This window comes from Carettochelys insculpta, chromosome 2 (genome assembly GCF_033958435.1).
Source record: "Carettochelys insculpta isolate YL-2023 chromosome 2, ASM3395843v1, whole genome shotgun sequence".
NCBI classification, from domain to species: domain Eukaryota; kingdom Metazoa; phylum Chordata; order Testudines; family Carettochelyidae; genus Carettochelys; species Carettochelys insculpta.
In genome coordinates, this window is record NC_134138.1 from 203,357,422 (window position 1) to 203,376,520 (window position 19,099).

Genomic DNA, 19,099 nt, shown 5'->3' on the forward strand with positions numbered 1-19,099 from the left:
GAAAAGTCCCAGTCTCTCTAGCCTCTCCCCATATGGGACCCTTTCCAAGCCCCTAATCATCTTAGTCGCCCTTTTCTGAACCTTTTCTAATGCCAATATATCTTTTTTGAGGTGAGGAGACCACATCTGCACGCAGTACTCGAGATGTGGGCGTACCATAGTTTTATATAGGGGAAGTATGATATCTTTTGTCTTATTATCGATCCCTTTTTTAATAATTCCTAACATCCTATTTGCCTTACTAACTGCCGCTGCACACTGCGTGGATGTCTTCAGAGAACTATCCACTATAACTCCAAGATCCCTTTCCTTATCTGTCGTAGCTAAATTTGACCCCATCATGTAGTACGTGTAATTTGGGTTATTTTTTCCAACATGCATTACCTTACACTTACCCACATTAAATTTCATTTGCCATTTTGCTGCCCAATCACTCAGTTTGCTGAGATCTTTTTGTAGTTCTTCACAATCCCTTTTGCTTTTGACTGTCCTGAACAACTTGGTGTCATCCAGCCTGGGAAAGCTGAGAAGTTAAGTGCAACTGGAGTTGCAGAAAGCAAGAGATATGAAAGATAACAAAAGGGTTTCTACAGTTATATTAGTAAAAAAGTTGGTCAAGGAAAGTGTGGCACCCTTACTGAATGGGGAAGGTAACCTAGTGACAGATGATGTGGAAAAAGCTGAAGCTATCACTATATATTTTTTTCCTCAGTCTCCGAAGACAAGATCAGCTCCTAGACACCTGCACTGGGCTGCCTAGGGTGGAGCTGAGCAGCTCTCAGTAGTGAAAAAGCAGGCTACAGATTATTTAGAAAAGCTGGACATGCACAGTTCCATGGGGCTGGATCTAATGCATCTGAGGGTGCTGACTTGACTGATGAGGTTGCAGAGACATTGGCCTTTATATCTGAAAATGCATGTCGATCAAGGGCGGTCCTGGGCAATTGGGAAAAAAAAAGGTAAATAAGAGTGCCCATCCTTTAAAAAAAGAAGGAAAATCTGTGGAATTAGAAAACTGGTCAGCCTCACCTCACTCTCTGAAAGAATCATGCAACAGCTCCTCAAGGAATCCATTTTAAAACACTTGGAGGAGAGGATGGTGATCAGGAACAGTCAACATGCATTCACCAAGGATGCCTAACCATCATAGTCATGCCTCCTATGATGAGAAAACTGGTTCTGTGGGTATTAGGAAAGTGGTGGACATGATATAACCTTGGTTTAGCAAAGCTTTTGATACAAGTTCCCTCAGTATTCTTGACAGCAAGTTAAAGAAGTATGGATTGAGTGAACAGACTATAAGGTGGATAGAAAACTGGCTAGATCATCGGGCTCAGAAGACAGTGATCAGCAGCTTAATGGCTAGTTGGCCATTGGTATCAAGTGTAATGCCCTAGGAATTAGTCCTGGGGTCAGTTTTGTTCAATAATTTCATTAATGATGGATGATGGGATGGATTTGACTCTCAGCAAGTTCACAGGTGATACCGAGCTATGGGGAGGGAGAGAGGTAGGCATGCTGGGGGCCTAGGGATCTGGTCCAAAGTGACCTAGACATATTAATGGATTGGAACAAAATAAATCTGATGAGGTGCAACAAGGAAAAATGCAGAGTCCTGCACTTAGGAGGAAAGAATCCCATGCACTGCTCCAAGCTTGGGACTAATGAGCCAAGTGGCAGTTCTGTAGGAAAGGACCTTGGAGATTATAGTGGATGAGAAACTGGATATGAGTCAACAGGGTGCCCTTGCTGCCAAGAGGTCTAACACCGTACTGAGGTGCAATAGTTTCAGCATTGCTAACAAACAGAGGGACATGATTCCTCTCTATCTGGCACTGAGGCAAAATGTGGGTCCAGTTTTTAGCCCCCCAATACAGAAAGGATGTGGAAAAATTGGAAAGAGTCCAGCATATGACAACAGAAATGACTAGTGGCTGGGGATGGAGTGTGGAGCACATGACTGATGGGGAAAGACTGATGGAAGTGAGCCTGTTTAGACTTCGGAACAGAAGAATGTGGGTGGTAGAGATTTGATAGCAGCCTTCAACTACCTGAAAGGGTAAGGGGGCGGGTTCCAAAGAGGATGAAGCGAAGCTGTACCAAGTGGTGACAGATGACAGAATGAGGAGCAATGGTCTCAACTTGCAGTGGAAGTATTTTAGGTTGAATATCGGGAAAAAGTAGGAGGGTGGTGAAGCACTGGAATGGGTTGCCTAGGGAGGTGGCAGAATCTCCATTCCTAGAGGTTTTTAAGGTGTGGCTTGACAAAGCCCTGGCTGGGATGATTTAGATGTGGTTGATCCTCTTTGAGAAGGGAATTGGATAAGATGACCTCCTCAGATCTCTTCTAACCCTTATCTTCTATGATTGTGGTTATTATCATTTGTTTTGAAATATCTGCAACATTTGTTTTTAAAATATTTAAACTATGGTCTAAAAGAAACACCGAAAAACAAAACAAAACTTTCTAATTTTTCATCCCTTTTTCCCTTCATGAACAGGAGATCTAAGATGATAGTTGCCAAAGAGCACATATGGAATTTAGTAAGGACTAACAAGACCCACAAGTCTTCTGCACTTGTAACTGATGATAATGTAGAATGAATTTATTACAGTCAATATCTATTTAGATAAACATGAACTGTGAAGTACTTCAGACCCAAAATACATCCTATTTTAAAACCACCAGCATCTGGCTGGAAATTTTAAGCCCAGCAAATAATTGCTGGTGTAATCAAGTGGGCAGATAAGTAATGACTGAAGTATGTGGGCACTATTTGTCTCAGACATTGTGGGCTGAAAACGAAGGTGAGTATAATTTGTAAGACTAGACCAAATCTGCTTTGCTCAAAGCCTAATATAAGGCTTTGTCTTTTTCTTCTTCTTCTTCTTTTTTTCGGTTTTGTTTGTTGTTGTTGTTGTTCAGGTAATGCTATGATAGCCATCCAGGTAGCAGAAGGAGCACAGATTAAGGAACAACCTTATTACTTCAAACCATCCTGGAATCCTCAATACTTATTTTAATTAAATGAAGTCAATAAAGGCAAAAAGTTTGTCAAATGGAGATGGAAATTATTAGGAAAATAAACTACTTCTTCAAGTAGGTACTACACACAACAGGGAATAAAAAGAAAAATGAAAACACACTTGTCAATGCACCTTGACATAGCATATAAAAGGATTATTAAATGAATTTACTTTTGGATGAGTTTCACCGCATGAGCAGAAACTGTAAAGAGAGTCCTCCAAATAATTTTAAAAAGGAATTGAAAAGCATATGTTACTTACCCATTCTGTATAGCAGCTGTTGGATCATAGGTCAAAGCCATGCCAGCCTGCACATAGTTAGAGGGGAAAAACAGATTTTTATTCTTGCTGTAGTCAAAATGGCATTAAACATTCTCTTACAACTCCATTTAACATGCATTCAGTTTGGATGTACATTGACTTAGATCCACAAGGCAAACTAAAATTTCTCAAAATAGTTTGGAAACTTAGCTACATCCTTGCCAGAGATATGCCCAGCCCATGTATTGGACTACTATTTTTATGTTAGTCTCCCTACACTATTCTAGGTCAAACTGTGCTCTTAATTACACCAGTATAAATCAATAACTGTACTTTGATCAATGGAGTTACTCAATATTTATGCTGAGGGCCAAGATCTGGGACCTCCCAGTGAGGCAGGTAGCTCATCAATAGATTCAGCCTGGGTATGGCAGTGTTAAGCTTAGGAAAAACCACATTTTCTTTCAGAGACCGCACCTCCAAAGACCAGATTACTCTATGATTTCTCTCTATTTTCAGCAGCAGTTGTAGTTGGTTGTGTGTGACAAATAATATCGAATCTCTGCTGTCAAACAGAAAAGCATAATCAGAAACATGCTGATAACTTTATATGGAGATAATAAAATAGTTTAGGGGACTGGTTACATAAAGATAAGGTGACCATATCTCCCCAGGCAAAATACAGGACACACTGGTGGTAGTGGTGGTGGGGATTTGATGCCAGGTGTCCCAGCCAAAATGGGACAGGTGGTAGCCCTACTCAGGTGATGGCTGCTTTGTGGGGGCTGCCATCCTGCTCTGGGGGGAGTGGTACTCCTTGGCTGCAGAGGGCAGCTGCAGTTCCCAGCTGTCCCATGTGTTGGGGCACTGGGAGTGGAGCTGCCACCCAGTGGGGGACCTCCCTGTCTGCCCCACGCCTTGGGGCTCTGGAAACGTGGGCAAAGCTCCCAGCTTCCCCAAGCTGTGAACACCTGTGAAGGGGCAGCAGCTGTACCAGCCTGGCTCCTGGCCCCCAGAGCTGTGGGGAGCCAGGCAGCAGTTGAGCCAGTGCTCCTTCCAGCACCCCAAGTTGTGGGGAGACAGGCAGCAAGCAAATATGGGGCAATTAGCCCCTTTGTTAAAATAAACTGAGATGCCTTTTTGGCGCCCAAAATATGGGGCTGTCCTGGCCAAAATGGGATGGATGGTCACCCGGTATAAAGACAAATCCAGACGCTCATTATTACAGTATTTCATGGTGATGTGTGTGGAACGAGCTGGTTACAACAAGGCAGCTTCTATTTGACAACTGTCCACATGACCCTTACCAAATATGTTGTCAGGGTCAGCAGAAGACCAGGGATGCAAGAGGGATGAGAATGAATTATCTCCTCCCGCTACTGCCTCCAGGGTTGAGACAGGCTGGCAGGAGAGTTTGGGAAGCACAAGCTCCTCTTGGTGTCACCCTGCCAATTTGACTCTCCGAGGCTTAAAAACCACCACCCTGCTCATGACTGCTACATTCACTTGGATTTTTTCTTCAAACAGAGGAAGTTCTTTTTAAAAAAATATTTTGTTTTAAAATCCTGCCAGGAGAGGTGAGAATTTGTTCTGTGGGACAGGAGAAGAAGGATAAAGGAGGAAGGGGAGAGGCAAGATGCTCCTCAGAGTCAACTGCCGAAAAGATCTTCATTCAAAGAACTCCAGGACACGGAAGGTGTCTATGGAAAAGCAGATATGAGCTTATTCTCTAGTAACCACACAGCATGTTCCATACTGTTAAAAGGCCAAAGGGTGCTGTCAGGTATTATCTCTTTAAATACCTACAAGTGGCAATCACTGTTACTATCAGAGGGCCTGCCCCACCCTAGATGGCTCTCCATAGGGTAAGAGTAGGAGGGACGGGGGCACAGAGTGAGTGAGCCTGGTCCTGCTTCTGTTCGGGCAGGGGATAATCCAGACAGGGCTGTGGTGACATCAGGACACGGAATGTTTATTTGGAGACTGTTTACTGAAAGGCGAGTTAACATAGCAGCGGCATGTTAGTCTACAGAGTGACTGGTTGTGTTTTCAGAAACAAAGAAGTATTTATTTTAAAATAAAAGCTTTGATTGCAGAGCATCACACTGTTGTGCTAACATGGTGGTCTGCACGGAGATTTATGATCAGTCCTGGTGTTGGGACATATTTTTGCTTAGTTTTCTTTGTTGAAAATGTTCCTGTTTCAATGAGAGGCTATCCATGAATATGTGGCTAATATTTTTAAATAAATTTACCATTTATTTTTTCTTCTGAGCCATAGCAAATGGTCGAAGGACACTTCTTTGAACTTAACTTAAAAATTAATCATAGTTCAGCTGAGTTTTGCAACTGAGAAATTCAGCCTAAAAAGGGAACTAGCCTATAAAATTGGGAGCACCTGAAATAGAGGCAAATATTTAGAACCTTAATTCTATGTTCTATGACAAAACACTCTAGTGTAGACAGCACCAGAGAGTACATCTGAGGCAGGCAAAACTACATTCATTATATCGTGACAGGTATTTTTCACGTGGACATTGAAGCAAATTTTATGGGATAGATGTTATATTGGTGCCATAACTTCATGGATTGCTCTATGTAGCCATATATCCAACTATCCCACCACACAGACACTCCCTTGCATACATGTTGCCATCACATTCCTAGCTTTTATGCACTATGGTAAAAGAATACTGTGAACATCTGGTTGGGAAAGCAAAAATGTAAAAAAGCCACATTCTGATAATCAAGAGTGCATGATACAGGGCATACTTAAGCAGTAAGAGGATCAGAAGATGACCCCAGGATTTTAAATGATGACCATTACACATTTTACTACTATATCTGCCACTAAGTGAAAGCCTCATATTAGCCAGACAAGACAAATGCATGTTGCAGAGATATATTTTGCCTAGTAATATATCTAGCACAATGAATAGTGACAGAGAGATAGCCGTGTTACAAAAAAGCAGTCAAGTAGCACTTTAAAGACTAACAAAATAATGTAGTAGGTGATGAGCTTTCATGGGACAGACCCACTTCTTCAGATCACAGCCATACCAGAACAGAATCTGTTCAGGTAAGGCTATCATCTGAAGAAGTGGGTCTGTCCACAAAAGCTCATCACCTAATACATTATTTAGATAGTCATTAAAGTGCATTATCTAGCACAATATTTCTAACATCCCACACCTCCAAAGAGTTTCAAGGAGTTGCCATTGCAAACAGCTGGAAAACAGAGACCTGGTTACTTCTTTCCCAGCAAATTGTATAATTCTTCGCTACAAAATTGCACTGGCCTGAGGCCCCAGAGAGCCAATATTTATCTTGCACCAGTGACAGGTTTATAGTCTAGTTTCATGACTCATCAGGGCTACAGACTGATGAGTAACTAAAGCCTCTGTGAAAACCATCCATCGTTTTCTCCATAATACAATAACCAGAATATTGAAAACAGCAGATAAATTATATGAGGGATAGCATGAGACCTCCATCCAATGCTGATGCTTGTTGCTGTAAGGATGTTCTCCAGAACAAAGAGCTGAAGGCCACATAATTCACGCCTCAATATTTTCCTGTTCATCACCTGTGTGAAGTAGTGAATACTGCCTTCCAAGTTTTTTCATCCATCACTATTACTTACATTGAAGTGAGGGGAGAGTGTTGTCTTCATTCTATCAGCAATGGCACTGATGATGAAATACTAGCTGAAACCCCACACAATTATTTGTCAGGTAGTTTTTCATTATTGAATATTTGGACCAGAGATTTGCAACACCATGTAGGCCTGATGGCGGGTCTATACTTTTCTATGTATTGATCTTTTCAGTGATGCGTATATTAGGGTGTGCCAGAATTTCAATACTTAACCAGGTCAAAACTAAATTAAAATCAAAGAGTAGCACTGGTAATTGTCAATAATAATAAACAAACAAACAACTTCATGCATGACTGTAAAATTAGAAGGTTTAGGATATCACAAAATACATGGAAGTGAAAGCATATTAACTGATGGGGAAGTGATTTTTTTAGACTGCTTAAATCTCTGTTTTCTTTAACAACTTAGCGACAATTGGACAAAAGGCTATTTTGATAAAGGTCCACAATCTCCTCTTTGCTTCAGGGGTAAAAGAGTTCCTAATGCACATTGCTGGCTCTTTTAGTGAAGATCTCCACTGAAATAGAGAAGATGACATTTGACATTTATAAGGTCAAAAATAATATACATAATCTTGGAATTCACTACAGGTGTGTCTAGCCCAGCCCCGAACTTCGAAGGGGGAATGGCAATTAGGGTGGTTGGAGATTACTAATGAAGTGCTGCAGTGCATATGCAGCACTTCATTAGTCTAAATCTCCCCTGCAGCAGCTTCGAAGTGTGAAACTTCGAAGTGCCGGCTTGCGTGTAGCCGTGGGTCAGCTGTGGGTACTTTGAAGAGCCGATGCTACACAGAAGTCCCTTTACTCCTCACGGCTACAGGCAAGCTGGCACTTTGAAGCTTCACACTTCAAAGTTGCCGCAGGTGAAGATTTTGACTAATGAAGTGCTGTATGTGCACTGCAGCACTTCATTAATAATCTCCCGACATCCTAATTACCATTCCCCCTTCGAAGTTCGGGGCTCGTCTAGATACAGCCTACATGTAACAGCAATGAAGGGTCCTGTGGCACCTTAGAGAGTAACAGAAAAGTTTTGAGCATGAGCTTTCATGAGCACAGACTCTGATGATGAAGTGAGTCTGTGCTCACGAAAGCTCATGCTCAAAACTTTTCTGTTAGTCTATAAGGTGCCACAGGACCCTTCGTTGCTGTTACAGATCCAGACTAACACGGCTACATGTAGTAATTTTGCAGATAACTAGCTGTAGCCAGACAAAGTCTCCCCCTTACAAGCCAGCTTGCTCGCTGCCCCGCCCCCACTGAGAAGCACACAGGGCACGGAAACGGCTGCTGACAGCACAGTCTTTGATGCCCTCATTGAGGCCCAGATGTGCTAGCTTATCGTGACCCTGAGAAACAGAAAGTACAGATAGAAGGCTAACAGGCCAAACTGTCAACAAGAGAGGCGGGGGGACCCTCAAGAAATCACCCCAGCTGGCATTGATGAATTTGATGACCACACAACCATCCCCGAAGAGGAAATCTCCGCCCCCGCAAAAAGAATGTCCTGTACTCCTAAGTTGCTTATCTCCTGTCTTACAAGTGCAAATTAAGTAAGAAATGCCCTTGTAACAAACTGGCGTCACAAAGACAGACCAGTGTGATCTGGCACCATAGATAAGAAAGAGAGTACGTAACCCAAAAGGGGTATAAAAGATGGGCCTAGCAGAACTCTAACTCTGAGTGCATTCCCACCAACTACCTGCTGGTCGGGTCAGGTGATTGCCTCCCGAGGTCCACAACTGGGGACGCCCAACCTCGTATTCGTCTTTCCGTGGAATTGAGTGACCGATCCGGCTTGGCTACGCTGGTATCAAGAGACGCAGAGAGGGTAAGATATACCCATGCTAGGTCTCTGTTTTTTTTGTGCACAGCTAAAGAATTAGAGCTCTGTAACTAGACATCGTTGTGTCAAGATATCATTGTATTAGCTGGTAACAGATATCTTTGTATTGGATTGTAACGTAACTTGTTAACACCTGTACTTTGCTAGCATATAAGAAGTAAACAATAGCCTTTGTAACTGCACGCTTATAACTGTAGCTTAATAAACTTGTAACTAGTTAAGCTCTGAGCCTGACTGCTGTTAACCCTTTTGTCAGTGCAACACAGCCGGCACAACAAAAAGAACTTTAACTGTTTGGTTACTATAGCCTGGCCATAGGTGAGAGTGCTAGCAGCTCCCTGCTCTAACAGTGAAAAAACTGGGTTGCTTAGGACCCAGGGGAATCCGTCAGCCTGTCTTGGCTGCTTGCAGCGACGAGTTCCCTCCTCTCGCAGTTTTAAACTCGGATGATAACAAGGGCATAGTTGGTACCTCACCGCACATTACCCGGCCACCGTCTAACACTAGCCTATACTAAAATGTCCTGTTGTTGTTAGTCTGACCCTTTCTTGTGCTTTTTGTCTGTCTTGCCCACTTTGTGACACCTTGCCTTTTGAATTTTAAGTTCTCTGGGCATTTCCTTTACATTTACACAGTGCTTAGCATAAGGGGACCCTGAGTAATTGCTGTTGGTGCTACCACAATACAAATAAACAATAACATTAAAACCTTTTAGGCTTTCTTTACAAATTGTAGCAAAGTTAAAAGGGAACAAAACTTTTTTATATATTCTTCAATTCCTCTTAATTATTTTGTGATTGATAACGAGGTATTTCCGAAATAAATATTCTCTCTATCACATGTATAGCTGTCACAGGAGAATTTGAAAAGTTTACATTAATGACTGTTAAGGCACAATGAACACCCCTTCTATGGAAACTAACTAGTTTTTACCCATGAGCATTAATCATGAAAAAATATACTCCAATTTTCACTAATTTCACTCTCATTTTAACCATGCTGCAATGTGAAGCTTCAAAGGAATGCAAGAAAATAGGAATTTGCAATTTTGCAAGTTTTCAACAGAATGATATTTTCAACATTTTTGATAATTTAGTTTTCTAATGTCTGACACCAGCAGACTAAACAGTTCTAATGAAACTACTCATTCTACATCTTTCTTCAAACTTAAAATCCCTCCTTGGAAAACATACAGGAAATAATAGAAAAGTTTACATGTTCCTCCCTAGAGGGCCAGAGTTGGTTTAGAAAAAAGAAACTTGAGAACTCTCATTTAACATTTTATTTTGCATAATTCCACTGGCAAAAAATGTGCTTAGACTTTTTTTCCTTGTTATGATTTAAACATAAATGAGTAAGTTTCCCTCATTAAAAAGACCCTCATTTGCATTGTGCATGTAAATTGTAATTTGTGAATCCCACAAAGAAATGATTATGTTGTGGAATGATTAGTTTAAAAAAATCCTCACATTTAAAAACCTGTGAAATAAACCAGGTTTATTATTTCTCTGCAGACTGTTTCTGGACTCTAAGAAGGGCTATATTCTAAAAAAAAATATTTTCCTTACACAAACACAAATAAAGACTAACACATGGATGCTCCCCCCACATCCTTAAATTCTGTGAAATATGAGCTACATTCATAGGTTCCAAGGCCAGAAGTGACCATTCAAATTTTCCCCAAAATAATTCCTTTTCCTGTTCCTATGGTTAATTACTGTTACAGTTAAAAATGTACACCTTATTTCCATTATTATTTATCTACTTTCAGCTTTCTCTGCTAGATGGAAGAACCCATTAAAAATGTTTATTCCCCATGGAAATACTTACAGTCTGTAATCAAGTCACATCTTAAAAATTTTCTTATTACGTTCTGTAGACTGAGCTCCTTGAGTCTGTGACTATAGGCATGTTTTCTAACCCTTCAGTCATTCTGATGGCCCTTCTCCAAACTCTCTACAATTTAAATGAACATACTTCTTGAACTGTGGGCACCGGAGCTGAACATGGTATTCCAGCAGTAATCGCACCAGTGACAAATATAGTGCTACTCCTATTAGAGACTCTCCTACTTGTGAATCCTAGGGTTGCACAGGTTGAACCTCTCTAGTCCGGCACTCTTGGGAACTGACTGGTGCTAAACAAGAGAATTTGCTGAACTACAGGAGGTCAATCTTGTTTAGCAGAACTGCCAGCATTTCCACTGCTTCTTCATCATCATCATCATCATCAAGAACCATGGTCTCAGTGTCCCTTGGTGTCTGATGCCTTTCTCACTATTTCGTTCCATCTTTCCCTGTCCAGTGCAGAGTGGCTTAGTTTCTGTAGACTAGCTCCGCATCAATCTACTATATCATCTACCCATTCTCTGCGGGGTCTCCCTCTCCTATTCGAACCATCCATTATGCCAAATACCAGAGTCTTGACTTTTCATTCATTGATCATTCTGCAGATATACCTGAATAGCTGTAACTTCTGTTGTGTAATCATCTGCAGTAGATCTCTTTTGGCTTTATAGTCATATATAATTTATATAATTTATATAATATATGAATATAAATTTATAATTTATATTCATATATAATTCCTCATTAGTGTCCTTCTGCATCCATCCTTTTCTCAGGATCTTTCTATCACAGCTCCTCTTGAATGCCAATATCTTTCTCTTCGACTCTTTCATTATCACCCATGTCTGATATCCACAGAACATGCTGCTGAATACACATGTATTCAAGATGTTCCTTTGCTTTTCCAGATCTTATTCATCACCTTCAAACTCACTCTTGCTTTTGCTATTCTAGTTGCTATTTTCTTCTTACAATCTAGATCATACGTCATTGCTCCCCAGTCACGTGAACTTCTCTATGTTCTCTAGTTTTATCCAGTCTATACTGATCTTCCTTCCTATTTCCTTTTCTCCAGATACCATTGTACTAATTTTATCAATGTTCATAATCAGTCCATACTGCTTCCCTTCCTCATGTACCTGAACTGTTCTCGCTAGCTTCTGTTCATCTTCCTCAATGACAACTATATCATCCACAATCTTCAAGTTGTTAATTCTTATCCCATGCACTGATATCCCTTCTACCACTTCTTTGATCTTGTCCATCACTCTCTCTAGGAGTGTGATGAAGATCCTGAACAATATCGGATCGTCTTGTCTTGTACCTCTACTGGTTCTAAACCAACTTCCCAACTCACCGTATGTTCTCACCATTGTGCCCACACTGTCACCGATATCCTTCAACAAACATATCCGTCTGCTATTTATTTTGTAAGACTACAACACCACGCAAGTCACTTTCTGATCTATACTGTCAAATGCGTTCTGAAAATCGATGAAGCAAGTGTAGATGTTCTCGTTCTTTAGTCAAGCTTCCTCTGCTATCAATCTTGGTGCAAATATCTTCTGTATGGTACTTCTATCTTTACTGAATCCCCCTTGCTCATGTGCTAGATCTTCTTCCATCTGTGATCTCAGTCTCTCCACCAGTATCACAACCAGCACCTTGCCTAGATTCCTTGTTACGGCAATTGTTCTGTAGTTCTTGCACTCCAAAGCACTTCCTTTCTTGTGTATTGTCACTAGCACAGATCTTCTCCATTCCTTAGGTGCTTCCCTTCTTTCCATGCTATATTACATAGTCGGCGTATTTCTTGAATCATACTTTCTCCACCATATTTGATTATCTCTCCCATGAGCTCATTTCCAGGGCTCTTGTTTTTCAGTTGTTTCACTGCTCTTTTTACTTCCTCCTTCAAAATATGTCTCACTCTCAATGCTCAGTGGAGATTATCTCTTCCAGTTTTTCAATCAGTCTCTCTGAGACACTTGGGTCCAACTGTGTTTTGTATGGATTGGTGTAATGTCTTGTCCATCACTGCACAACCTTCTCCTTGTTCATGAGCATCTCATCGTTCTCGTCTTTGATCACCATCTGCTTTGGCTGCTATTTTCTATTAATATTCCTGATCATTTTATAAATGTCCCTGATCTTACACTCACCATAGCACCTGTCTATATCTTCACACTGCTCTTCTAATCATTTTGCCTTTTCCACTTTGGCCACTTTTCTTACCCCATTGCATTTCACTCTATATTCCTGTTTCGCCCTCTTGGAAACATCCCTTCTGATCTTCAATACTCTCTTCTCTTGAACCAACTTCAGAATCGCCTGCGTAATCCACTTCTTATTGATCTTTTCTTCGGGAACTGTTTGCTCAATTCCCCCATCTATTGCCATGGCTACCCCTTTGATTCTCTTATCTAGGTTCTTCTCTGTGCCCACATTCCTGACCTTCTCTTTCAGAGCTGCTCTATATGCATTGCCTATCTTTTCCTCACCTAACTTTGCCACGTCTCTTCGTTTCTTGACCTGTGCCTTACACTTTCTCTTGAATTTCATCTTGGTGGTCATAATCACTAGACTGTGGTCTGAGTCCATATCTGCTCCTCGGAATGTTCAGCACTGCTGCACTGATGCTGTCCATCTTCTTATCAAAATCATATCTGTCATGTTCTTGGACTTCCCATAGTTTGATCGCCATGTCCACTTTCTACAGTCCTTTTGCCGTAATCTCACATTGCAGATCACCATCTTGTGCTCTGTAGCAAACTCTAGTAGTTCTTTGTCTCGTTTGTTTCTTTCTCTGTAACCAAACCTTCCACGATTCTCTCCCAATCTATGTTATCTGTTTTGACCTCTGGGTTCCAATTTCCTCTGATGAGTGACACGTCTGTCTTCAGTATCTCCTCCAGCATCTTTGTCAAGTCTTTTTAGAATAGTTCGATCTCTTCTTCCATGCTATCCAACATGGATGCATACACCTGCATGACTAGGATGTTGAATGATTTTGCTTTGAAAATTGCTACCCTCATTCTCTCACTCACCAGTAAGTATCTTAACAATGCTCCTCTAACTCTTTTGCTAAGAAGGAATCCAATTCCTTCCTCATGCTTTGTTTTGTTCCTTGATCAAATGACTTCACAAAAGCATATCTTTCCTGATGTCATCCAATGTGTTTCTGCCAGTCCAAGTATATTGTATCAGTACCTCTCCATCTCTTTCTGAAGAAGCTCTAACTTCCCAGTTGCCCACAGTGTTCAGATGTTCCATGTTCTGACTGATAGTGTTTGCATCAGTTGTAATCTTCTTTCAGTAGCCAACTTATTGATCCAACCCCAATTGCTTAATTGGTATCGTGGACCTTGTTTATCTGGGCAACATCCAAGCCAGCATCTTTTATCAGTTAGTCATACTGGCACCAGATTTTATTCGTATTGTTGTTTTACGAACAGCACATCAACACTCACCTGACCAACTCTCCTCCTCTATCCAGGTTTGGAACTGGCATGGTACCCCTAGACACTTCGTGGCGGAGTTTTCCACTGCTTACTGAGCAATTAATAGACATTTAGGAATAAATTACATCTAAATAACAGCACAGAACTCTGAGAGCCAGGACTGGTGGCTGTAAATAAACTTTATGAGACCACAGGAAACTTGGCCACACCTATTACGAGGGGACATCCAGTTAACTAAAACTATAGCAGATTTTTTTTTAATTGGAGATACACATCTCCTAGAACTGGAAGGGACCTCAGAAGGTCATCTACTCCAGTCCCCTGCCCTCTTGTCAGGACCAGGTACCATCTCTGACATCTGTTTGCCCTAATCCCTAAGTGGCCTCCTCAAGGATTGAGCTCATAACCCTGGGTTTAGCAGTCCAATGCTCAGACCACTGAGCTATCCCTCCCCCCTCATGACAGATGCTCCCAGGTGAGAGAATGCCAGAGTAGAGAGATTTAATCTATTTTAGGTTTTTTTTGGTGACAGCATCACACTGGGTTCTTATTTTTAACTGATTAACAATCATGAACCCAAATGATGAGGCGACAGTTTCTTTAAAAAGTTAACTTACCCTCATTGTTATCTCCAAGACTGAACCTTCAGGTACATGGTGGCTTCAGGACTGCCAGCCATCCCCCCACTATATAGATCTATTTCTGCATGTGCAAATCTATGATGACATCTATGTTTTGCTTGTGTGTGTTCATACACACACACACACATACACCAAGAGCCACTAGAATGAGTGTATGTGTGTCTGTACTTCTGTTTCTATATCTAAATGTATATTATATTATAAATACCGAGGTGCACTTTGCCTCACCAGATCTGGATCCTCTTCCCCGCAACATCACCATCTCTCTCCAACTACCATGGGTCCATTAGGCTCTCCAGAGGGCAGGTACTTTAGGTCAGTGATTCTCAAACAAAAATACAAGTACCCTTGGAGGTAATCAGAGTTCTGGCAGGGATTACATCAACTCATCTAGACATTTACCTAGTTTTGTAAAAGGCTACATAAAAAGTATTAGCAAAGTCAATATTAACTAAAATTTCAAACAATGACTTGTTTATAACAGCTCTGTATACCAGATAGTGAAATCTAAGTACAATTTTTCAGGAAGAGTGTGCTGTGACACTTGTATTTTTATGTCTGATCTTGTTAGCAAGTAGTTTAAAAAAGAGAGGTGAAACTACCTGGTATGCACTACAGATTGGACCCCTGAAAAGGATACAGTACTGTGCAAAGGTTGAGAGTCACTGTTCTAGGTATCCCTCATCTTAAAGTGGGAATCCACATTGCTGAGTTAGTGCTGTGGCAAAAATAATGACTCTTGGATTGGTGTTATTTTCTGTGGGGAATCTCTGAGGAGCCGCTACACTGATGGTGCCCCTCACCCTTTTCCAGAACCTCCTTTTCTCCACACAGCATCCTGCCCCCATTTTCTTCATAGGATGGATGTGATTAGCATCTATGAGGGCTTACTTGGCCCGTCTTTAACATAAGTTGGTAAACTAACATTTCTGCTACTACGATTGCCATACTTTGTTTTCATATTTGTTCCTGATATCTGGCAGTCACAAAGCCACAAGGATTCTTCTTGCCTTGACTGAAAACTCATTTTAAGCAGGAAAAGAGAGTGAAATGTGTGGGGGTGGGGGTGGGGGGGGGGTGGGGGGGAGAACCAACAACCCACATGATATTTGTTTAAAATATTGTTTTAATTAAATATGTTTACTTGGCAGGGAAGCTAACCCGGCAGTGTTCCTTCCTTTGATTATTTAAAGCAGTTTTTTTCTGAAAAGTTTCACATTCTTAGAAATACTCCTGAATTCAGAAAAGAAGTGGTTTTAAAATAATAAAAAATAAAAATAAAAGTGTAGATGTGACAACTTTTAAATATCAGAAAAGAAACATGACATTTTCCAGTGATGCCTGCAGACACTCATTTTAATACACATGGGCTCCCTGTGCAGCTTCAAGTATTGTGAAGAAATTGTTGGCATATGTCAGAGGCAAAAACATCTTATTTTAAAGTCAAATCAGCAAAAGAGGAAAAGTAGTTGATGGTGAACTTCAAAGGGTTCAGAAGTTCAATGAAGAACCCTAGCTGAATAATCTGAAACTCTACTGGGCCTTCAAAACTGGACTGGACATTTAAGTAGAAAGCTAAATAGCTTGTCTTGTGGTATCTGGCCACTTTATTTTCTTTTAGCCAGCACCTGGAAAAGAGGAGGTGAACACACATGAAAAAGAAGGGTCATATAATACCTCTCAAGACTCTTGCAAATCTGTGCAACAGAGTACAGCTGTCTCAGCAAAAAGTGTCAAATCTCACGGACCACATGCTGGTTTGCAACCATGCTTGGAGATAGCTGGATGGGATTTGGAACCCATCTTGCAAATAAGTAAATAAATAAATAAATAAATCTACTTAGGCATTAATACTGGGGAAGGCTTTCAGAGTCTGCCATGAGTAGGTGACTTCTCAGAAGTGGAGATCCAATGAAACCAAGCTGCCATAGAGCACTGGAGAAGTGGAGGCCTGAGATTCAACAAGGAGATAGGTCAGTGGACTGACTCATATCTCAAGCTGCTTGCCTGAGATTCAAGAGGATTTTGAGAAATTTGCAGGACTTGAGGGCTAGTCCTCCCCTTTTCTGAATGGGACAACATCTGCTTTAGTGAAAGGATTTAGGAGACACCTCATGAGGGGAGAACCTCACAGAGTTTTCTTAACCGCACAACAGACTCCCAGGGCTTTTTACTATAGGAAGGCAATCTGAGGCCCAAATGCTTAGACGAAGCAAACCTTTGGTCTGAACTTTGAATAACATTTCAGGTCAGTTCTTATTTGATCCAAAATGATCAATTTATTCTGAATCAATTTTAAGTAGCTTTTGTAGACCTGAATCCAATGACAGTGACTTCATACATGTTGAGATTTTCTAAAGCACTTATGTGGGTTAGGAACACAACTCCCAGTGACCTCAGCACCCTCCTTTATGGCAGCGAGACTTGGACCCTGTATGCCCGCCAGGAAAAGAGGCTGAACGTCTTCCACTTCCTCAGGCGCATCCTTGGAATATCATGGAAGGACAAAGTGACCAACACTGCCGTCCTCGAGCAAGCTGGAATCCCAACCATGCACACCCTCCTCAGGCAGCGTCGGCTCCGCTGGCTTGGCCACATCCACAGGATGAATGATGGAAGGATTCCAAAAGACATCCTGTATGGTGAGCTAGCCTCTGGCAAAAGACCTCCCGGACGCCCCCAGTTGCGCTACAAAGATGTCTGCAAGAGAGACCTCAGAGAGGTAGACATCGAGCTGCACAACTGGGAAGAACTAGCAGACGACTGCAGCAGATGGAGGCAGGGTTACACAAGGGCCTTCAGAAGGGCGAGATGAGGATCAGACAGCTAGCAGAGGAGAAGCGAGCGCACCGAAAGCACACTGAGGACTTACCAGACACCCACCACATCTGCAAGAGGTGCAGCAAGGACTGTCACTCTCATGTGGGTCTTCATAGTCACAGTAGACGCTGTAAATGAAGTCCTCAATTCAAACTGTAAAGGGCGCGATCCATAGTCTATGCAGACTGAAGGATGCCTACTACTACTACTCCCAGTGACATTAAATGGAACTTGGGCATCCAAATAATTTAGAAAATTACCACTAGTGGTGCCTGCCTCTTGTATTCCTCTGGAAGATTTAAAAATATTAGTATGTAGGTTTGAATGCATTTAGTCAGATATATGTTTTCCCCTGTCTGACAATGTGTATTCTTTGTCCACACCTTAGAACTACAATTCCTCTTTTTGTTACTCTTACTGAAAGATTCACACAAACGAGTCCTAATGCCTCTTACATATGCCCTCTAAATTGCAAGAAATGTCTTTGGGCATATGGGCTGCACATGTGCAGCACCATGTGTCTGGTCAGGTCTGGAAGGTATCTCCTAAAGATGAGAATTTCTGAGATAAGAACTGTCTGGATGTCAAATGCACCATTCCTAAATACTTAGGCTTACGGAGCACAGCTAAGTGTTACCTCTCTCCTGGGAAGCACAAAAAAACCAAAACAGTGAGTTATAAATGTGCCCAGCACAGACCCACAAATCACTTCTAAATTCCTGCTGCTGGTGCAGAGAGTTGGCTTGCTTCAGGATCAGTAACTTTAACTGTCCTCTGATATTGACTTTGTAACAGGGCTGGGAGGGGGAAATCTCAGTTTCCCAAATGACCTTCATGCATTTTTCTTTCTAAATTGCTGTCTGGAAATGAGCTGAGTGGTAATGGGTAGAAAATCAAAATAAAAAAGTGATGTTTAAAAGAAACTTTACAGTATGGCCACGATTTTAAAATAAATAAATAAATAAACATCCCCCCCCCACACACACTTTTTGAGAATTTCCCACAAATAGGTAATCTTGATTAAAAGCAAAACACAGCTTTGTTAATCTGTTGGTGGTTCACAAGAGGCAATATAACCACAGGTATCAGGAACAGCTCCCAGTGTAAAGAACAAACAAGCAAAGAAAGAATTATCAATGGAAAGTCAACTTTGCCTCATACCTCAGGTCAAGCTTTGATCTGGTGGAAGCCTGTGGAACTCACTGATTTCACAGGAGACATAGGTGTTCAATAAACTTTGATTTTCATCCCTCAGGTTAAGAGAGTAATTGAATGAGTGATACTTTTTAAAGAAAAATAATCTACTACATATTTTAGAAACTTTGTGTCCATCTGTACATCCATCTCTGAATCTGTTTGTTCAAGACATCCTCCTAAATGGTAAGAGCTAGGACCACCAATTTTGGTATATAGCTTCCTCTTATCATAACTTAAAGCAAGGTAAGGTTTGGATGAACCATGAGAATGGGATGTGCCTGGAACTGGACTATTTCTCAAAACATGGAAAGGGGGGAGTCTGGCAGGAGGGAGAGATAT

The 19,099-nt window shown here is 41.3% G+C and overlaps 1 protein-coding gene across 11 annotated transcripts in view; it reads right to left on the reverse strand.

Moving 5' to 3' along the window:
• RBMS3 (RNA binding motif single stranded interacting protein 3) overlaps nucleotides 1-19,099 on the reverse strand; it is a 1,098,743-nt gene that overhangs the window by 99,930 nt on the left and 979,714 nt on the right. For all 11 annotated transcript variants that reach the window (XM_074984403.1, XM_074984401.1, XM_074984402.1 and 8 more), the window contains one exon: nucleotides 3,289-3,335. In XM_074984403.1, the coding sequence (XP_074840504.1) occupies nucleotides 3,289-3,335 (47 nt within the window). The remainder of the gene's footprint in view (nucleotides 1-3,288; nucleotides 3,336-19,099) is intronic.